The 23,852-nt window shown below is 42.3% G+C and overlaps 1 protein-coding gene across 1 annotated transcript; it reads right to left on the bottom strand.

The window, feature by feature from the left end:
* Positions 1 to 1,997: 1,997 nt before the first annotated feature.
* On the bottom strand, positions 1,998 to 23,388 carry LOC310924583 (uncharacterized protein; the record flags this gene model as incomplete). Its single annotated transcript, XM_083886366.1, has 19 exons — positions 1,998 to 2,905; positions 2,980 to 3,103; positions 3,189 to 3,416; positions 4,803 to 5,078; positions 5,162 to 5,368; positions 5,499 to 5,768; positions 5,963 to 6,049; positions 6,226 to 6,520; positions 6,739 to 6,875; positions 9,766 to 9,881; positions 10,746 to 11,636; positions 11,711 to 11,834; positions 11,920 to 12,147; positions 13,137 to 13,415; positions 13,486 to 13,692; positions 14,325 to 14,594; positions 14,789 to 14,875; positions 15,060 to 15,354; positions 23,159 to 23,388. 19 exons carry the CDS (start codon positions 23,386 to 23,388, stop codon positions 1,998 to 2,000), a joined length of 5,259 nt encoding a protein of 1,752 aa, XP_083742492.1.
* Between the last annotated feature and the right edge of the window lie 464 nt (positions 23,389 to 23,852).

Here is a 23,852-nt window from a genome sequence, read left to right as displayed (position 1 = left end):
CACCACATCACACTTTTTATTGACTTGCGATATTGTTTATCCTTGACAAACGCATCAGAATCTATAGGGGCAGGGCCTAAAATGCTATTTGTGTGTGTGTACCTTTTGATAATGCTATACAATCAAACGTATAATAACCAATAATGGTACCAACCACAACTCACACAAATAAATAACAAAATTAACAAATTTGGCACTCAACAGAAACGAAGCAAACCAATCCTAATTCCCAATAAAAATAAACAAAAGCTAAAATTAATGGTACAACAGATGTCCTTTAAAATGGTTTGCACATGGGGCATGTTCAAACTGTGCAACAGGCCCAAACTCCAACCGGCACAAGCAGGAACACGAATACAGGCCAATACCCAGAGTCAAAACAGCAGCTAAATCTAGGGTGTGATGGCCGGTAAACTGCGTTATCACCCACTCTTTTCCACAAGGTGCAACCACACTAATGTAATGTGGCACGTTACTTTAATTATTAGCTCATTGAAGCTTGACCAACTAGATCTCAAAACCCAAAGGCAAAGTTTCTCCCTCATGAGGGGAGACGAGACAACCGCATAAGTGATGATGATTGGCTGAGGTAGAGTCAAATGTAATCAGAGTCAGAGTTGGGCGGGTGCTGTTGACAAACGAACCCTAACCCATCATCTACAAGGGGAGTAAAATATTCATCCCAAAGAGCCTACAAAAAGAAATGCTCAAGGGGCAAGGGTAGCTCAGTGGGAGAGCGAGTTGTCTTTCAAATCTAATCCAAGATTGTGGGTTTGATTCCCGGCTCCGCTTGTCTACATGCCGATGTGTCCTTGGGCAAGACACTTGAACAGCTCTGTGGAGTGCTTCATGGTGTCAACAGCCTGAGTCTCCAGAGGGTCCCTGTGATAAGGAAGACATCCTGCCTCGTTCCTGTGCCAAAGACGCAGCAGTCCACTGCTTTCTCGGATGACCGGTGGCACTGACGTCACATATCATGAAGACCCTGGAGAGACGTGTCCTGGAGCAGCTCAGGCATATGGTCAGGTCGCATCTGGATCCCCTCCATTTCGCCTACCAGCCCCGGATAGGAGTTGAGGATGCCCTCATCTACCTGCTGAATCGTGCCTAGCCCCACCTGGACAAGCCGGGGAGCACTGTGAGGAATTCTTTGACTTCTCCAGTGCTTTCAATACCATCAGGCCTGCTCTACTGGGTGACAAACTGACGGCGATGCTTGTGGACCCTCCCCTTGTGTCCTGGATTGTTGACTACCTAACTGGCAGACCACAGTACGTGTGCTTGCGGCACTGTGTGTCAGATGTATTGGTCAGCAACACTGGGGCCCCACAAGGGACTGTCCTCTCTCCTTTCCTCTTCACCCTTTACACCACAGACTTCAGCTACAAGACAGAGTCTTGTCATCTTCAGAAGTTTTCTGATGACTCTGCTGTGGTTGGATGTATCACTAAGGGTGAGGAGGCTGAGTAAAGGGGTTTTGGTGGACAACTTTGTCACATGGTGTGAGCTGAACCACCTGCAGCTCAACACTACAAAAACCAAAGAGCTGGTGGTGGATCTGAGGAGGAACAGGACACCAATGACCCCACTTTCCATCCAAAATCTCCAAAGTGTCCCAAATGGACTTTTGAGCACTGGTCCAAATCAGTCATTGTGCCCCAACTACACCCCCCCCCCCCACCCATCCCAAAAGGGGCTGGGACATTTGACTCAAGGGTATGGAGTCCTAAGATTTTACATGTTTAATCCAATACAATGTTTCAGCTTTAATGTGATGCATATCCCTCACAGCAACAGACAGATGAATGAGAAAAATGCCTTTATTTACAGATTGATAGAAAAACTTGCATGAGGCCTCAGACTCAAACCAAGAAAATGTCTTATTAGATGCATACAATGTTATGTTTTGCATTTCATCTTTCTCCAGACATTTTTCTGTACCTGTGTTACTGTATGATAAAAAGAATATGGATTACTTTTGTCACAGGCGGTTTTTATCAATCAGTGCCTCGACCCATGATGGCCTTCTTTGTGTTTCTCTCTGGTCTCAACAGGATTATATAACATTTAGGTCCAAACAGCGCCACCAAGAGGCCAAAACTGGAGGCCAGGATGGCAAAAATCTCCACTGCATCTGCATATTTGCCTGGTGAGCTGATGTAAGCAGGGACAAAGGCCACCCACACTGCACAGAAGATCAACATGCTGAAAGTGATGAGTTTGGCCTCATTGAAACTGTCTGGAAGATTCCTTGCTAGAAAAGCTAACAAACAACTGAGGACAGCCAGTAAACCAATATAACCAAGTAAAAGTGCAAAACCAACTGTGGACCCAACTGCACACTCATAAACTATCTTGTCACTGTGATACTGGGTGTTTTTATGAGGCACTGGTGAAGCAGAGACAAGCCAGACAGTGCAGATTGCTGCTTGAACAGAAGTCAGAACCAGAACTGTCCCTCTCTGCTGCACAGCACCAAACCACTTCAGACTGGACTCACCTCCTGGTTTGGAGGCCCTGAACACAGCCAGAACCACCATGGTTTTCACCAGGATACATGAGACACAAAGCACAAAGCTGATGCCAAATGCTGCATGTCTTAGTTGACAAGTCCATAATCTGGGTCGTCCAATGAAGAGCAACGAGCAGAGGAAACAGAACTTTAGTGACACCAAGAGAAGAAAACTGAGTTCTGAATTGTTGGCACGAACTATAGGTGTGCTGTGATGATGGATGAAGATGCCCAGAACAACAGCACAGATACATGTGCCCAACAGTGAGATGGTTGTCAAGCAGATACCCAGAGGCTCATGGTAGGAGAGGAACTCTGTTTTCTTAAGAACACAGTGGTCACGCTGGGGGCTGGACCAGAAATCTTCTGGACAACTGGTGCACTCCATGGAGTCTGAGAAAAGAGGGTGATGAGATACATGTTTATACAACATCTGTGAACTGTGCTGTTTAAAAGTTTACACTCACCAGTTGTATTGCTGATCTTTCCCTCAGAACAAGGGACACAGTCAAAACAACACTCAGGTTCCCCCTTCTTTCTGGCCATGCGGGAACCTGGAGGACAACTGTCACTGCACACTGACCGAGGAGGCTGTGTGGACAAACATCACTGTCTGTTAGACTCATCTATAATGATTAAGGGAAAGAGATGGTCGTCTGAAAAAGTAAGAAGTTACCTGTTTGGATTCAAAGTTCCAGAAGATTTTGTCTTCATCCAGTGTGAGTTCTTCACCTTTGAAGGCTGACCTCTTAACATCACCCACTCTCTGAACTTTAGTTCTTCCATCAGGGAGCCACACCCAGTTCATGATGTCATAAACAGGTAAGGCATCACCATTTTCATCAAATGACACTTGATCACCAAATGTTGTGGTGAAGTTGACTTTTTCCAAGTAATAGACAAGCTTTGGAAATTAGAATTAGACATGGAAGGAAAACAAGAAAGACAACTAGGATTACTGGAATCAACCTGATAGTGCATGACCCAGCACTGGACTGTTCGAACTGTCTGGATTGTTTTAAGCTTAGAAGATTTTTTGGATTGTTACCTGGTGGTGTGTGCTAGTAGCAGCTAGCTTCCACTACCCCTGCAAAAGCTAGCCTCCACTAGCCCTACAGAAGCTAGCTTTCATTAGCCCTGCAGCAGGTAGCCTCCACCAGCTCTGCAGCAGTTAGCCTCCTTGCTATTCTGCATCTAAACGTTAGAAGTTTATTGCCAAAATCAAACTCTGTTTGAGTCCTCACATCCACATCAGTCTAATGTGTTAAAGGTTTGCCCTAAATCACCATCTATAAATGCTATAGTTCCTGGATTTGATCTGATTCCTTTTGATGTAGTGGAGGTCCAGAGGGCTGTACAGCAATTGGATTCAAGTTAATTTGCCAGACCTGATAATCTTGAGCCCTTCTTTTTGAGGTGAGCTGCAGACTTCATCGCAGAACCTCTGTCTGAAAATAAGATTCCCAGAATATGGAAGTCTGCTTATGTTCTTGCCTTATAGAAAGGTGGTGATCCCTCCATAGTTAACAACTATAGGCCGATCTCTAAAGTGTGTGTTCTCTCCAAAGTTTTAGAAAAATTGGTCAGTGACCAACTTAAATGCTTTTTAGATGCTCATGGTCTCCTCTCTCGATATCAGTCAGGTTTTACTAAACAAAGTGGTAAATGACATTATAGAGACATTATGGACGGAAATATTGTGCAGCTCTTTTTATAGACTTGTCAAAGGCATTTGACACAGTCGACCATGCAATCCTGGCAGATAGACTCAGGATGCAAGATTGGCTTATCTAACCATTACATGATTGATCGTATTGGCTGGCTCTTACCAGGCTATCGTCACTTTCCTGGTTCTACGTCACCAACCATTGTCTGTAGGGATGTTCAGAGAGGACGCAGCACTTCTCTGGCAGAAGCCGCAGAAGAGCCACATAAATTCAGCTGAATTCAGCACAAGCAGGAGAGGATGTAGGAAAATAAAACATCCAGTTTACTTTTTAGAATAAAAGATCCTGTGTTGACACCAATCGGCTGCTGAAATTTGCGCTTGCTGTCACTCGATTGTCACCCCCCCAGCGGTGTTCACTCTTCTTCTCCCCACTCACCAATAACTCCCTACCCACTTTTTGTAGATTTTCCAAATCGGACATTGGGCAGAGTCAGCCTCAGAACAGGGGTTTAGCTCCTCTTTAAGTCTCTATGCATTAATATTATACACTTAGTTTGACTCCAAAATAAATACAAAGTGGATGAAGTGAAATCAAGATTAGAGTGTAAAGTGATATCTCACCTGCCATGGCTCCAGTCTTTGTAAATGAGCACAGGTGTTGTTGCTGAAAGGTCCTCTCCCTGGCTCACACTGCAGCATGTCATCAAGAGCATACGCCAGAGCGTACACAGCCTTATACACATTATACTCTGGTCTGAGGTCTGATACATCCACCAATTCAGTCTCCACATTCTCTAGAACTTCCTGTCCAGTGCATAATTCTCCTCCAGCTTCCACCCAACCTGCTGGAGGTGGTGCAAACCTACACTGAAATGTGTGTTCCCAGAACTGATTCACCTGAAAAACATTACACTTCTCGAAATCATGACACTAATTCATTTTTGTTTGTACCATATCAGAGAAAAACATTTAACTCTCACCAGGCTGTTTCCATCTGTGTTGTTGTGATGTAGATCAGGACGTATTTGTAACAGGAAGTCTCTGAGTCCTGGTATTTCTCCTCGACGGATGGAGATGCCCAGTGTTCCACCCAGGTACGACATGAACTGAGGAGTCTGAAGCACATCAACTGACGACCAGCCTTCACTGGCAATCCACTGCAGGCCTGTGACATTCTGCCTCACCACCTGTACATTGGAAGAAGCAACATTCTATTTGTTCTCATAAGCAAACTTACTACAAAACCTTCGGCATCCTTACAAAAATACAGGCATGTTAGTTCAATAAACTAAAAGGTTATTTACATAAGGGACTGACCTCTTTCATAAGGTTAATCATGTGACCATCATATGCAAACACAATCACCACTCGAGCTGTAGATTTCCTCATCACATCCACTATTCTCCTTAGTTCAACAGGGTCATCACCCCAGGGCAAAATCTCTGTGTAAGCCAGACAACCTCCACCAGCTGGACCCAGATCAGAGTGAAAGGATCGGGCAGCGTGGACTCCATAATCATCATCACTGATGAGCAGACCTGCCCAAGTCCAACCAAAGTGTTTTAGAATCTGAATCATAGCATTCACCTATGTGGACACAGAGCAGAGGGATTAGTGCACAGGCTGGAATCATCTTTACTAGAAATCCTGATCAACAGCTTCATCAAAGACTCATAATCACTGTCTTTAAGTGTTGTATATCTGACACCACACAACTCTGTCACTGAGACATATAACATGACTGGTGACACACTCTTTTCTTTTTGTAGATAGATTTTCACCTGAAAAGCATCACTCGGGATCGTCCTAAAGAAAGATGGAAACTGTTGTCGGTCACTCAGACAGGAACATGTGGCAAAAAAACTCACCTGTAAATAGAGCAAACCACTTCTTGTGAGAAAAATGTTTTATCAAATATTTTCAAATATTCAAGGTTGACTACTCAACTACAAGATATTCATTAAAAGTAGTTACAAATACATACAATCCTATTTAAATTAAACTCAAACTGTAATAATAATGTTCAAAATGTTTGAAAACTTACCAGAGGCACTCTGTACAAACCTACTACTGTGGAAATGGCTATAGAATTTGAAGAGAAAGGATCTCCCACAATCCCTAGGACTGGAGGAGTTCCTACACAGTTCTCCTCTAATGTAACTTGCTCTTCTTGACCACTGACTAAGGTCAGTGCTGCAGGAAATCCAATTCCTAGTTGAAAGCAGTTATCATACAGACTGTATCCCAGAGTCACATTTGGCAGCAGGTTTGACTTTCTGTTGATCTCATCAATAGCAAAGGCCATGGACTGAGCCAGTCTGAACCCTGTGATATCAAAACTAATAGAAAAATATGTTTATTTCTTGAAAATCCTTATAAAGTGCAAAGCTACATATTTCATGACCACATATACTGAAAATAATATCATCATCAAAATGCTTAAAAAACGTCAGACATAATGTAATCAGTTCACATTACTAAAGAGATGAGATAGACATGTCATTCTGATTAACTAAACCACAGCTTCTTAATTTCACTGTTTCCCTGTCAGACTCACCCATAACAGGTAGGCAGCTGTGGCTCTGAGGTAAAAGTCAGGTCAGGATCAGTAGAAAATAAGTTGATTGCAAAAATTCCACCTAGAATCACATCTCCAGGTTTGTTCATCCTATGTAGATCAAACTGTCCCTGTAACTGACAAGAGGAGGAAGAAAGAGAGGAGGACACAGCAGAGAATAAGCAGCAGTACAACATTAGCAAGAGCAACTTGTTATCTAAAAATACCCTCATGACTTTGCTCTGGTTCATCTCTTTACTGAGTTCAGTCCTGTTACTACATCATCTTTTATTGACTTATGATAATGTTTATTCTTGGACATCACCTATCAGGGCAGAATAACAAGCTGTCGGGGCAGGTCCTCACCAACGTCATGTGTTATAGTTCTGTTGTCATTATCTTCATGGTGCAAGTGTTTGTATTTCATCCTTTAAATGACAAAGTTTTACATCAGTGTGTTTGCTGTTGTCCAGTATTTTCTCTCACATGATGTTTCGTAAATTAATGAATTAATTAATCTAATGAATCAAAAAGTGTGTCTGTTATGTGGCTGTGTGAACAGGACAAGTGCACAATTTTAAAATCCACATTTCCGCACTTTTGTTATAACTCAGCAAACTAAGTTGGGACTTACTGTGATTACAGTCAGTTATGTCTTTGAGCTGCTCCAAAAATATTTAATGAAGCTCCAGCATCTAAGCTCTCTGAACAGTGACAGTAAAGTGGAAGTTAGGGGGAAATATCTTAAACTTAACTCAAGCTGAAACACATGAATGTGTCAGGGAGGTACAGCATTTTCACAGGGATGTGTAGCACACTGTGGCTCTATTTCTACTCTCACTTGAAATGCACGGCAGTAACAGCGCAAAATACAAGCTCTATGACACAGGGTTGTGGCATGCTGTCAGTGTTGTAATGTAACAAAGTATAAATACTGGGAGACGCAGACCGTTAAACAGCTCGACAACGGGGGTCGACAAACACAAAGGCTTGGAGGATGCAGGCGTCTCCAATTAATGGCAAAGCGACCCTCAGACAGGCATCCCGGAAAGTGCGTCTGAAGCAGGGCCACTCCTAGCCAAACTGGGGCCCTAAGCGGAATTTTCAATTCCCAATACTTTTACTTTTAATTCTAATACATAAGTACATTTTATATCAGAAAATTACTTTTGATACATTAGTACAGTAATTGTCAGGTACTTTAAGACTTTAAGTCATTTTCTGGTAAGATACTTTATTCAAGTATTGCTTTCAATACAAGACTGCATGCTGTGTGTTAGTGAAAGAAAGAGCACTTCATTTAACAACCAGATTTTCAGTGTCTGGTTTCTACAGATCAAGTTAACTGGACAGATCGTAGGACTCAATATGGTAACAATAACTAAAAAATGTTTCTTTAGTTAAATGTAGTAAATCTAAATGCTGGAGCATTTCCAACAGCAGAAACACTGTGCAATCCTGAAGATCAAATGGCAAGACCTCTTCTGCAACGAATCTATCCTCCTCCGAGCCAATCTCCCCATCATCTTGACCACCATGGCATGACATCGCCTCTGCTGGACAGGACACATCAGAAGAATGTCCACAACCAGACTCCCTCGCCAGATCCTGTTCTCAACTTGAATCCGGCACAAGATCCTGAGGATCCCCCAAATGTCAATTTTGTGGCCAAATGAAGACCACTCTCCTTCACTGCAACTTCGAGCATGCCAACTGGGAAACCCTCGCCGAGGAGTGGAGGCGTACCATCATTCAAGGAACAGACCACATGGAGAATAAATAACGTTTCGAGGTAGAGTCCAAGAGACAACAGTGCAAGAGAGGCTTCTCCTTCCTCGCTCACCATCCACCCTGTCCTGCATAACATTTCCTGACTCTTCCGCTCACCCTGGGCTTGAACAACCACATCACACACCGTCACCCCCTGAAAGCAACAATTGTTTGTGTCTTTCTTTGTGTTTCTTTCTGGTCTCAACATGATTATATAACATTTGGTTATGGAGTTGGAAGTTGGAAAAACTTCCACTGCAACTGCATATTTTCCTGGTGAGAAACCCTGCTTACATCGACAGCTTCCTCTATGGCAGAATATATCGAAAATGAGCCTGCATCATTAACAAGGACTTGGCTCAGTGGTTAGGGAAGGTTCCTCTGCCTCATCCAGTTCAGCACAGGCCCTCGATGGCCATGTTCTGGGCACAGTCACACACCAGACCAGCCAGGTTCCCATGATCCAGTCTGGCAACAACCACAAGCACATCTAGTTCTTTAGAATATCATCTTGGACTCTGCTTGCCTGCCACTTCTCCTGGGTTTCGCACATCATAATTCCCACATCAACTGCGAGACCGGATCCATTGCAGTTGGAGAACCTCCTGTCAAAATACCTCAAGCATGCCTCCTCACTGCTCCCCTCTCACTCCAGAGATTATTCACCTGACATCGCTGGTGTGCCTCCTGACTCCCACAACTTCTGCCACATTTTTAGCAAAGCCAAGGTTCAGGGGCATTCGTCAACACCTCACCAACACCCCTGCTGTGTTCGAAACCCTTGTTAATGACAAACTCAGAGACATGCTCAACTCCCTTCGTCTTTGTTTATTTGGATGTCATTCTCATCATCTCCAAAACCCAAGGAGTATGGTCGCCATGTCTGTGCTCTAGCACCTCATTAGCAAACTCCTTATACATGATGATTCAGAAAAGTTTGATTTCCACGTCGAGTCGGTTTCATTCCTGGGGGAATATTGTAGAAGGAAGACTCCAAATGGACCTGGCTAAGGTCTCTGCAGTTCCTGACACCTATAAATAACGCTTCCTTGGGTTTGCCGACTTTTATAATCGTTTCATCCTTAACTACCACTGCCCTAGAGGAATTGGGACATAGGTTGGAGGGCACCTAGGAACCTTTCTTGGTTTGGACTGCACACAAAAACCTTGAATACATCTGCACCAATAAGGGACTGAACCTTTCACCAGGTCCACTGGTCCCTCTTCTTCACCTGGTTATGCTTCACCTTTTCCTACCATCTGGAGTCCCACAATGCCAAGACTGATGACCTGTCCTGGAGGATTCTGCTGAGGAGCCAGCTGCCATCCCTGTGTAATTGCCACCCTGACCTTGATAGGGTAACGTGAAATATCTGATTAAATATAACAAGTAAGAGACTGTTTATTGTGTTTAGTGTTAGCATTCTAGCCAAAGCAGTGGCTGTGATTTGGGGCCCTGTTGTTGAAAAATAGACATGAGTTTTATGAGTTTTAATTTTTTATTTAAAGCAGGGACAATGCATATTAATGAACATATACATGTAAATATGCAAGATTATAGCCAAATGGCTAATTTCCATCTTTAGTCCCTTCGGCAGCATTAGTTCAACAGGAGCAGCACAAGGTGAGTTATGATAAATGTTGCCCTTGTTGCAAAAAGAAGTAATCGTGTAAAATTACATTAACTCCCAACACTGTAATAATCAGTGGTTAGAAAAACATCCATCCATCGACTGCTTAACCCCCCACCGGAGGATCATGGGGGTGTTGTGCCTATCTCAGCTGACATAGGGCGATAGGCGGGGTACACCCTGGACAGTTCACCAGTCCATCACAGGGCCACATACAGAGATAAACAACCACTCACACCTATGGTCAATTTAGAGTGACCAATTCACCTAATCCCCATATCTGGATGTCTTTGGACTGTGGGAGGAAGCCAGAGAACTGGAGAAAACCTATGCACACACGGGGAGAAGAAGCTAACTCCATGCAGAAAGGCCCTTGTTCTAACTGGGGCCCAGGAACCCGGATCTTCTTGCTGCAAAGGAGAGAGCGATAACCACTACACCAACCATGGGCCCGGTTAGAAAAACATAAAGTACATAATTTTAAGTATTTCTTATCAACATCTTTATTGTCTGTATTGAGATCTAGTAATTTAAACACAATTCTAAAATACAGAGCACCTAAGAGCCTACAGGGATGTTAACCATTTTACTTTGTGGTGTCACGACCCATGATGGCCTTCTTTGTGTTTCTCTCTGGTCTCACAAGGATTATATAGCATTTGGGTCCAAACAGCGCCACCAAGAGGCCAAAACTGGAGGCCAGGATGGCAAAAACCTCCACTGCATCTGCATATTTGCCTGGTGAGCTGATGTAAGCAGGGACAAAGGCCACCCACACTGCACAGAAGATCAACATGCTGAAAGTGATGAGTTTGGCCTCATTGAAACTGTCTGGAAGATTCCTTGCTAGAAAAGCTAACAAACAACTGAGGACAGCCAGTAAACCAATATAACCAAGTAAAAGTGCAAAACCAACTGTGGACCCAACTGCACACTCATAAACTATCTTGTCACTGTGATACTGGGTGTTTTTATGAGGCACTGGTGAAGCAGAGACAAGCCAGACAGTGCAGATTGCTGCTTGAACACAAGTCAGAACCAGAACTGTCCCTCTCTGCTGCACAGCACCAAACCACTTCAGACTGGACTCACCTCCTGGTTTGGAGGCCCTGAACACAGCCAGAACCACCATGGTTTTCACCAGGATACATGAGACACAAAGCACAAAGCTGATGCCAAATGCTGCATGTCTTAGTTGACAAGTCCATAATCTGGGTCGTCCAATGAAGAGCAACGAGCAGAGGAAACAGAACTTTAGTGACACCAAGAGAAGAAAACTGAGTTCTGAATTGTTGGCACGAACTATAGGTGTGCTGTGATGATGGATGAAGATGCCCAGAACAACAGCACAGATACATGTGCCCAACAGTGAGATGGTTGTCAAGCAGATACCCAGAGGCTCATGGTAGGAGAGGAACTCTGTTTTCTTAAGAACACAGTGGTCACGCTGGGGGCTGGACCAGAAATCTTCTGGACAACTGGTGCACTCCATGGAGTCTGAGAAAAGAGGGTGATGAGATACATGTTTATACAACATCTGTGAACTGTGCTGTTTAAAAGTTTACACTCACCAGTTGTATTGCTGATCTTTCCCTCAGAACAAGGGACACAGTCAAAACAACACTCAGGTTCCCCCTTCTTTCTGGCCATGCGGGAACCTGGAGGACAACTGTCACTGCACACTGACCGAGGAGGCTGTGTGGACAAACATCACTGTCTGTTAGACTCATCTATAATGATTAAGGGAAAGAGATGGTCGTCTGAAAAAGTAAGAAGTTACCTGTTTGGATTCAAAGTTCCAGAAGATTTTGTCTTCATCCAGTGTGAGTTCTTCACCTTTGAAGGCTGACCTCTTAACATCACCCACTCTCTGAACTTTAGTTCTTCCATCAGGCAGCCACACCCAGTTCATGATGTCATAAACAGGTAAGGCATCACCATTTTCATCAAATGACACTTGATCACCAAATGTTGTGGTGAAGTTGACTTTTTCCAAGTAATACACAAGCTTGGGAAATTAGAATTAAGAAGAAGGAAAACTACTTTTCAAAAATGATTAACATTTCAAACAATACATTTCCTTCTAAAGCAATATTATTGAATAATGTTTTCAGGGTTCCCCTAAAGGTGGGTGGTATATATCAGCATCACCAGTTTAACAAATAGAGCTAATTGATCGATCTTTGAGATACAAGGTGGTTTTTGTACCATATTAGCCGTTGTCATTTGGGCTGTTGCAGTACTGACTTTTTTCCCTGGTCAAACCATTCATACGGCTGTGATATACAGTATGTGTCACAGTTGTGCTCCTCACCTTCCAGTACTCTCGCACTCACCAGACTTTCCAGTGTTTGTCTGGATTGAGCCTCTGTTGCCGACTGTGACTGTTTCTGATTCTGCTTTCTCTGTCCATGTCCCGCTAAACCTATCTGTCCTTTTGCAATCATTTGTTATCCTGTGTGACCTCTTAGGTTTTCTCTCCCCCATTTTTCCTTTCACCCCAACCCGACCGGTTGGTGAGGCAGATGCTGCACATCTTTGAGTCTGGTTCATCTTCTGCTTTCTAACCATAGTGTTTGCTCATTGTGTGAATTGTTGGGTTTCTCTGCTCTGCACATGGGCGGACGGTGTATCGGCGGTTTGGGCGACGCCCAACCAAGTAGGAGAAAAATATTTTTTTTCCTAAGCAATTCCAAAGATCCTTAGTACTAATATTCCTCTCTGCCAGCAAATGTATTTCTTATCAGTGTTCTAGACATAGTAACACTAACACATAGTGACACCTCCACTCGTTACAAACCAGTCAATGTGACTAATGTTCTGCATACAGAGATTATATATTATAATACGTTAAAGTGTGTATTCTCCATAAGTGTAGACAATAATTATTAAAATTATCATAAACTCATACAATTAATAGTACACACTGTGTTCAACTCTAAGAGAAACACAGTGGATGAAATGACATTTAGAGTAGAGTGTAAAGTGATATCTCACCTGCCATGGCTCCAGTCTTTGTAAATGAGCACAGGTGTTGTTGCTGAAAGGTCCTCTCCCTGGCTCACACTGCAGCATCAAGTCATCAAGAGCATACGCCAGAGCGTACACAGCCTGATACACATTATACTCTAGCCTGAGGTCTGAAACATCCACCAATTCATTCTCCACATTCTCTAGAACTTCCTGTCCAGTGCATAATTCTCCTCCAGCTTCCACCCAACCTGCTGGAGGTGGTGCAAACATACACTGAAATGTGTGTTCCCAGAACTGATTCACCTGGAAGATAATTATTATTATTTTTTTTACACTAATTCATTGTTAGCAGATTGATCATTTAAATTCTTACCATATCATTTTCATCTGTGTTGTTGTGATGTAGATCAGGACGTGTTTGTAACAGGAAGTCTCTGAGTCCTGGTATTTCTCCTCGACGGATGGAGATGCCCAGTGTTCCACCCAGGTACGGTATAAGGTGAGGAGTCTGCAGAAAATCAGCTGATGACCAGGCTTCACTGGCCATCCACTGCAGGCCTGTGACATTCTGCCTCGACACCTGTACATTGAATTATCACAAGTATTTAAATGTATACTTTTATACCAATACAATATAATCTTGTTTCCACAGTTCACATCATCGACAAACCTGCATCTACTAACTATACGACTTAATCTGGTTTGACTAGAAACATACTGGGATTATCTCAAACTATGAGATATAACCCAATACGATTTGGTAAATATTATATCCAGATGTTGCCAAATCTACATTATCATTATGATATGTGTAGTACAGTGAGTGTTTTCATTGGTCTTCACATTGTATGGCACATTCACACATACATTGATGCAGTTTATCATTCATACCGAGTACAGACATCAGTGTAAATATGTTATTATTTATTTCTAGGCTCAATTCAACCACTAGATGAGCAGCTGGTTTACACAAAAACTTGGCGACTTCCTACAAACAATACAGAAAAATAAACCGAAAGCTGTAACTCTGCATTTTGGGAAAAAAGCACAGCATTTACTGCATGTGTGAAACACAGTAATCATCATGAGTTAAGTGCAATTCGTCCTGATGAAGAGTCTAACTCTAAAATACTCTATTGGATACAAACCAATATGGTTTTACAGTGAGAGCAGCTGTATGCAATTTATATATAATCATGTAACAACACCTACCTCTTTCATGAGGTTAATCATGTAACTCCCATGTGCAAACACAATCACCACTCGAGCTGTAGATTTCCTCATCACATCCACTATTCTCCTTAGTTCAACAGGGTCATCACCCCAGGGCAAAATCTCTGTGTAAGCCAGACAACCTCCACCAGCTGGACCCAGATCAGAGTGAAAGGATCGGGCAGCGTGGACTCCATAATCATCATCACTGATGAGCAGACCTGCCCAAGTCCAACCAAAGTGTTTTAGAATCTGAATCATAGCATTCACCTATGTGGACACAGAGCAGAGGGATTAGTGCACAGGCTGGAATCATCTTTACTAGAAATCCTGATCAACAGCTTCATCAAAGACTCATAATCACTGTCTTTAAGTGTTGTATATCTGACACCACACAACTCTGTCACTGAGACATATAACATGACTGGTGACACACTCTTTTCTTTTTGTAGATAGATTTTCACCTGAAAAGCATCACTCGGGATCGTCCTAAAGAAAGATGGAAACTGTTGTCGGTCACTCAGACAGGAACATGTGGCAAAATAACTCACCTGTAAATAGAGCAAACCACTTCTTGTGAGAAAAATGTGTGTTTTATCAAATATTTTCAAATATTCAAGGTTGACTACTCAACTACCAGATATTCATTAAAAGTAGTTACAAATACATACATACAATTCTATTTAAATTAAACTCATACTGTAATAATAATGTTCAAAATGTTTTAAAACTTACCAGAGGCACTCTGTACAAACCTACGACTGTAGAAATGGCTATAGAATTTGAAGAGGTAGTATCTCCCACAATCCCTAGGACTGGAGGAGTTCCTACACAGTTCTCCTCTAATGTAACTTGCTCTTCTTGACCACTGACTAAGGTCAGTGCTGCACGAAATCCAATTCCTAGTTGAAAGCAGTTATCATACAGACTGTATCCCAGAGTCACATTTGGCAGCAGGTTTGTCTTTCTGTTGATCTCATCAATAGCAAAGGCCATGGTCTGAGCCAGTCTGAATCCTATAATATCAAAACTAATAGAAAAATATGTTTATTTCTTGAAAATTCCTATAAAGTGCAAAGCTACATATTTCATGACCACATATACTGAAAATAATATCATCATCAAAATGCTTAAAAAACGTCAGACATAATGTAATCAGTTAACATTACTAAAGAGATGAGATAGACATGTCATTCTGATTAACTAAACCACAGCTTCTTAATTTCACTGTTTCCCTGTCAGACTCACCCATAACAGGTAGGCAGCTGTGGCTCTGAGGTAAAAGTCAGGTCAGGATCAGCAGAAAATAAGTTGATTGCAAAAATTCCACCTAGAATCACATCTCCAGGTTTGTTCATTCCATTTGGATCAAACTGTCCCTGTAACTGACAAGAGGAGGAAGAAAGAGAGGAGGACACAGCAGAGAATAAGCAGCAGTACAACATTAGCAAGAGCAACTTGTTATCTAAAAATACCCTCATGACTTTGCTCTGGTTCATCTCTTTACTGAGTTCAGTCCTGTTACTACATCATCTTTTATTGACTTATGATAATGTTTATTCTTGGACATCACCTATCAGGGCAGAATAACAAGCTGTCGGGGCAGGTCCTCACCAACGTCATGTGTTATAGTTCTGTTGTCATTATCTTCATGGTGCAAGTGTTTGTATTTCATCCTTTAAATGACAAAGTTTTACATCAGTGTGTTTGCTGTTGTCCAGTATTTTCTCTCACATGATGTTTCGTAAATTAATGAATTAATTAATCTAATGAATCAAAAAGTGTGTCTGTTATGTGGCTGTGTGAACAGGACAAGTGCACAATTTTAAAATCCACATTTCCGCACTTTTGTTATAACTCAGCAAACTAAGTTGGGACTTACTGTGATTACAGTCAGTTATGTCTTTGAGCTGCTCCAAAAATATTTAATGAAGCTCCAGCATCTAAGCTCTCTGAACAGTGACAGTAAAGTGGAAGTTAGGGGGAAATATCTTAAACTTAACTCAAGCTGAAACACATGAATGTGTCAGGGAGGTACAGCATTTTCACAGGGATGTGTAGCACACTGTGGCTCTATTTCTACTCTCACTTGAAATGCACGGCAGTAACAGCGCAAAATACAAGCTCTATGACACAGGGTTGTGGCATGCTGTCAGTGTTGTAATGTAACAAAGTATAAATACTGGGAGACGCAGACCGTTAAACAGCTCGACAACGGGGGTCGACAAACACAAAGGCTTGGAGGATGCAGGCGTCTCCAATTAATGGCAAAGCGACCCTCAGACAGGCATCCCGGAAAGTGCGTCTGAAGCAGGGCCACTCCTAGCCAAACTGGGGCCCTAAGCGGAATTTTCAATTCCCAATACTTTTACTTTTAATTCTAATACATAAGTACATTTTATATCAGAAAATTACTTTTGATACATTAGTACAGTAATTGTCAGGTACTTTAAGACTTTAAGTCATTTTCTGGTAAGATACTTTATTCAAGTATTGCTTTCAATACAAGACTGCATGCTGTGTGTTAGTGAAAGAAAGAGCACTTCATTTAACAACCAGATTTTCAGTGTCTGGTTTCTACAGATCAAGTTAACTGGACAGATCGTAGGACTCAATATGGTAACAATAACTAAAAAATGTTTCTTTAGTTAAATGTAGTAAATCTAAATGCTGGAGCATTTCCAACAGCAGAAACACTGTGCAATCCTGAAGATCAAATGGCAAGACCTCTTCTGCAACGAATCTATCCTCCTCCGAGCCAATCTCCCCATCATCTTGACCACCATGGCATGACATCGCCTCTGCTGGACAGGACACATCAGAAGAATGTCCACAACCAGACTCCCTCGCCAGATCCTGTTCTCAACTTGAATCCGGCACAAGATCCTGAGGATCCCCCAAATGTCAATTTTGTGGCCAAATGAAGACCACTCTCCTTCACTGCAACTTCGAGCATGCCAACTGGGAAACCCTCGCCGAGGAGTGGAGGCGTACCATCATTCAAGGAACAGACCACATGGAGAATAAATAACGTTTCGAGGTAGAGTCCAAGAGACAACAGTGCAAGAGAGGCTTCTCCTTCCTCGCTCACCATCCACCCTGTCCTGCATAACATTTCCTGACTCTTCCGCTCACCCTGGGCTTGAACAACCACATCACACACCGTCACCCCCTGAAAGCAACAATTGTTTGTGTCTTTCTTTGTGTTTCTTTCTGGTCTCAACATGATTATATAACATTTGGTTATGGAGTTGGAAGTTGGAAAAACTTCCACTGCAACTGCATATTTTCCTGGTGAGAAACCCTGCTTACATCGACAGCTTCCTCTATGGCAGAATATATCGAAAATGAGCCTGCATCATTAACAAGGACTTGGCTCAGTGGTTAGGGAAGGTTCCTCTGCCTCATCCAGTTCAGCACAGGCCCTCGATGGCCATGTTCTGGGCACAGTCACACACCAGACCAGCCAGGTTCCCATGATCCAGTCTGGCAACAACCACAAGCACATCTAGTTCTTTAGAATATCATCTTGGACTCTGCTTGCCTGCCACTTCTCCTGGGTTTTGTAAAATTACATTAACTCCCAACACTGTAATAATCAGTGGTTAGAAAAACATCCATCCATCGACTGCTTAACCCCCCACCGGAGGATCATGGGGGTGTTGTGCCTATCTCAGCTGACATAGGGCGATAGGCGGGGTACACCCTGGACAGTTCACCAGTCCATCACAGGGCCACATACAGAGATAAACAACCACTCACACCTATGGTCAATTTAGAGTGACCAATTCACCTAATCCCCATATCTGGATGTCTTTGGACTGTGGGAGGAAGCCAGAGAACTGGAGAAAACCTATGCACACACGGGGAGAAGAAGCTAACTCCATGCAGAAAGGCCCTTGTTCTAACTGGGGCCCAGGAACCCGGATCTTCTTGCTGCAAAGGAGAGAGCGATAACCACTACACCAACCATGGGCCCGGTTAGAAAAACATAAAGTACATAATTTTAAGTATTTCTTATCAACATCTTTATTGTCTGTATTGAGATCTAGTAATTTAAACACAATTCTAAAATACAGAGCACCTAAGAGCCTACAGGGATGTTAACCATTTTACTTTGTGGTGTCACGACCCATGATGGCCTTCTTTGTGTTTCTCTCTGGTCTCACAAGGATTATATAGCATTTGGGTCCAAACAGCGCCACCAAGAGGCCAAAACTGGAGGCCAGGATGGCAAAAACCTCCACTGCATCTGCATATTTGCCTGGTGAGCTGATGTAAGCAGGGACAAAGGCCACCCACACTGCACAGAAGATCAACATGCTGAAAGTGATGAGTTTGGCCTCATTGAAACTGTCTGGAAGATTCCTTGCTAGAAAAGCTAACAAACAACTGAGGACAGCCAGTAAACCAATATAACCAAGTAAAACTGCAAAACCAACTGTGGACCCAACTGCACACTCATAAACTATCTTGTCACTGTGATACTGTGTGTTTTTATGAGGCACTGGTGAAGCAGAGACAAGCCAGACAGTGCAGATTGCTGCTTGAACACAAGTCAGAACCAGAACTGTCCCTCTCTGCTGCACAGCACCAAACCACTTCAGACTGGACTCACCTCCTGGTTTGGAGGCCCTGAACACAGCCAGAACCACCATGGTTTTCACCAGGATACATGAGACACAAAGCACAAAGCTGATGCCAAATGCTGCATGTCTTAGTTGACAAGTCCATAATCTGGGTCGTCCAATGAAGAGCAACGAGCAGAGGAAACAGAACTTTAGTGACACCAAGAGAAGAAAACTGAGTTCTGAATTGTTGGCACGAACTATAGGTGTGCTGTGATGATGGATGAAGATGCCCAGAACAACAGCACAGATACATGTGCCCAACAGTGAGATGGTTGTCAAGCAGATACCCAGAGGCTCATGGTAGGAGAGGAACTCTGTTTTCTTAAGAACACAGTGGTCACGCTGGGGGCTGGACCAGAAATCTTCTGGACAACTGGTGCACTCCATGGAGTCTGAGAAAAGAGGGTGATGAGATACATGTTAATACAACATCTGTGAACTGTGCTGTTTAAAAGTTTACACTCACCAGTTGTATTGCTGATCTTTCCCTCAGAACAAGGGACACAGTCAAAACAACACTCAGGTTCCCCCTTCTTTCTGGCCATGCGGGAACCTGGAGGACAACTGTCACTGCACACTGACCGAGGAGGCTGTGTGGACAAACATCACTGTCTGTTAGACTCATCTATAATGATTAAGGGAAAGAGATGGTCGTCTGAAAAAGTAAGAAGTTACCTGTTTGGATTCAAAGTTCCAGAAGATTTTGTCTTCATCCAGTGTGAGTTCTTCACCTTTGAAGGCTGACCTCTTAACATCACCCACTCTCTGAACTTTAGTTCTTCCATCAGGGAGCCACACCCAGTTCATGATGTCATAAACAGGTAAGGCATCACCATTTTCATCAAATGACACTTGATCACCAAATGTTGTGGTGAAGTTGACTTTTTCCAAGTAATAGACAAGCTTTGGAAATTAGAATTAAGAAGAAGGAAAACTACTTTTCAAAAATGATTAACATTTCAAACAATACATTTCCTTCTAAAGCAATATTATTGAATAATGTTTTCAGGGTTCCCCTAAAGGTGGGTGGTATATATCAGCATCACCAGTTTAACAAATAGAGCTAATTGATCGATCTTTGAGATACAAGGTGGTTTTTGTACCATATTAGCCGTTGTCATTTGGGCTGTTGCAGTACTGACTTTTTTCCCTGGTCAAACCATTCATACGGCTGTGATATACAGTATGTGTCACAGTTGTGCTCCTCACCTTCCAGTACTCTCGCACTCACCAGACTTTCCAGTGTTTGTCTGGATTGAGCCTCTGTTGCCGACTGTGACTGTTTCTGATTCTGCTTTCTCTGTCCATGTCCCGCTAAACCTATCTGTCCTTTTGCAATCATTTGTTATCCTGTGTGACCTCTTAGGTTTTCTCTCCCCCATTTTTCCTTTCACCCCAACCCGACCGGTTGGTGAGGCAGATGCTGCACATCTTTGAGTCTGGTTCATCTTCTGCTTTCTAACCATAGTGTTTGCTCATTGTGTGAATTGTTGGGTTTCTCTGCTCTGCACATGGGCGGACGGTGTATCGGCGGTTTGGGCGACGCCCAACCAAGTAGGAGAAAAATATTTTTTTTCCTAAGCAATTCCAAAGATCCTTAGTACTAATATTCCTCTCTGCCAGCAAATGTATTTCTTATCAGTGTTCTAGACATAGTAACACTAACACATAGTGACACCTCCACTCGTTACAAACCAGTCAATGTGACTAATGTTCTGCATACAGAGATTATATATTATAATACGTTAAAGTGTGTATTCTCCATAAGTGTAGACAATAATTATTAAAATTATCATAAGCTCATACAATTAATAGTACACACTGTGTTCAACTCTAAGAGAAACACAGTGGATGAAGTGACATTTAGAGTAGAGTGTAGAGTGATATCTCACCTGCCATGGCTCCAGTCTTTGTAAATGAGCACAGGTGTTGTTGCTGAAAGGTCCTCTCCCTGACTCACACTGCAGCATGTCATCAAGAGCATACGCCAGAGCGTACACAGCCTGATACACATTATACTCTAGCCTGAGGTCTGAAACATCCACCAATTCATTCTGCACATTCTCTAGAACTTCCTGTCCAGTGCATAATTCTCCTCCAGCTTCCACCCAACCTGCTGGAGGTGGTGCAAACATACACTGAAATGTGTGTTCCCAGAACTGATTCACCTGGAAGATAATTATTATTATTTTTTTTACACTAATTCATTGTTAGCAGATTGATCATTTAAATTCTTACCATATCATTTTCATCTGTGTTGTTGTGATGTAGATCAGGACGTATTTGTAACAGGAAGTCTCTGAGTCCTGGTATTTCTCCTCGACGGATGGAGATGCCCAGTGTTCCACCCAGGTACGGTATAAGGTGAGGAGTCTGCAGAAAATCAGCTGATGACCAGGCTTCACTGGCCATCCACTGCAGGCCTGTGACATTCTGCCTCGACACCTGTACATTGAATTATCACAAGTATTTAAATGTATACTTTTATACCAATACAATATAATCTTGTTTCCACAGTTCACATCATCGACAAACCTGCATCTACTAACTATACGACTTAATCTGGTTTGACTAGAAACATACTGGGATTATCTCAAACTATGAGATATAACCCAATACGATTTGGTAAATATTATATCCAGATGTTGCCAAATCTACATTATCATTATGATATGTGTAGTACAGTGAGTGTTTTCATTGGTCTTCACATTGTATGGCACATTCACACATACATTGATGCAGTTTATCATTCATACCGAGTACAGACATCAGTGTAAATATGTTATTATTTATTTCTAGGCTCAATTCAACCACTAGATGAGCAGCTGGTTTACACAAAAACTTGGCGACTTCCTACAAACAATACAGAAAAATAAACCGAAAGCTGTAACTCTGCATTTTGGGAAAAAAGCACAGCATTTACTGCATGTGTGAAACACAGTAATCATCATGAGTTAAGTGCAATTCGTCCTGATGAAGAGTCTAACTCTAAAATACTCTATTGGATACAAACCAATATGGTTTTACAGTGAGAGCAGCTGTATGCAATTTATATATAATCATGTAACAACACCTACCTCTTTCATGAGGTTAATCATGTGACTCCCATGTGCAAACACAATCACCACTCGAGCTGTAGATTTCCTCATCACATCCACTATTCTCCTTAGTTCAACAGGGTCATCACCCCAGGGCAAAATCTCTGTGTAAGCCAGACAACCTCCACCAGCTGGACCCAGATCAGAGTGAAAGGATCGGGCAGCGTGGACTCCATAATCATCATCACTGATGAGCAGACCTGCCCAAGTCCAACCAAAGTGTTTTAGAATCTGAATCATAGCATTCACCTATGTGGACACAGAGCAGAGGGATTAGTGCACAGGCTGGAATCATCTTTACTAGAAATCCTGATCAACAGCTTCATCAAAGACTCATAATCACTGTCTTTAAGTGTTGTATATCTGACACCACACAACTCTGTCACTGAGACATATAACATGACTGGTGACACACTCTTTTCTTTTTGTAGATAGATTTTCACCTGAAAAGCATCACTCGGGATCGTCCTAAAGAAAGATGGAAACTGTTGTCGGTCACTCAGACAGGAACATGTGGCAAAATAACTCACCTGTTAAACAACAGAGCATGTATCCTTAAAAGTCCTGCTGACTCTTAACTTTCTAATGTTTAACACTTCATGTTGCAGCTTCATTTATTGTGATCACAAACTGTGATCACATTGAGAGACATAAAAACTTACCAGAGGCACTCTGTACAAACCTATGACCTTCGAGATGGCAATAGTACTTGTAGAGGAAACATCTCCCACAATCCCTAGGACTGGAGGAGTTCCTACACAGTTCTCCTCTAATGTAACTTGCTCTTCTTGACCACTGACTAAGGACAGTGCTGCACCAATTCCTATTTGGAGGCAGTTATCATACAGACTGTATCCCAGAGTCACATTAGGCAGCAGGTTTGAGTTTCTGTTGATCTCATCGATAGCAAAGGCCATGGTCTGAGACGCTCTGAATTCTACAACATCGAAACTAACACAAACACATAAGTGTTAACTATTTAAAATAATTTACACATCATGTAACTCTGCAATCAGTTCACAGTAATAACAAGATAAGATAAACATGTCATTGGCTACATTTCCAACAGTTTCTTAATTTCTGAGATTTACATTTACAGATTTACCTGTAACAGGTAGGCAGCTGTGGCTCTGATGTAAAAGTCAGGTCAGGATCAGCAGACAATAAGTGGATTGCAAAAATCCCACCAAGAATCACATCTCCAGTCTGGTGCTTCTCATTTAGAGCAAACTGTCCCTGTAACTGACAAGAAGAAGAATAAAGAGAGGAGGACACAGCAGAGAAGAAGCAGGAGAAAATCATCAGTGAGAGCAACTTGTCTAAAAATACCCTCATGACTTCCCTCTGGTTTAGCCCTTTTCTGAGTTCAATTCCTTCACCACATCACACTTTTTATTGACTTGCGATATTGTTTATCCTTGACAAACGCATCAGAATCTATAGGGGCAGGGCCTAAAATGCTATTTGTGTGTGTGTACCTTTTGATAATGCTATACAATCAAACGTATAATAACCAATAATGGTACCAACCACAACTCACACAAATTAATAACAAAATTAACAAATTTGGCACTCAACAGAAACGAAGCAAACCAATCCTAATTCCCAATAAAAATAAACAAAAGCTAAAATTAATGGTACAACATATGTCCTTTAAAATGGTTTGCACATGGGGCATGTTCAAACTGTGCAACAGGCCCAAACTCCAACCGGCACAAGCAGGAAGACGAATACAGGCCAATACCCAGAGTCAAAACAGCAGCTAAATCTAGGGTGTGATGGCCGGTAAACTGCGTTAT

This window comes from Microchirus variegatus, assembly GCF_963457635.1.
Source record: "Microchirus variegatus genome assembly, chromosome: 3".
Classification (NCBI taxonomy): Eukaryota; Metazoa; Chordata; class Actinopteri; order Pleuronectiformes; family Soleidae; genus Microchirus; species Microchirus variegatus.
This window is presented reverse-complemented; position numbering and strand designations above follow the sequence as displayed.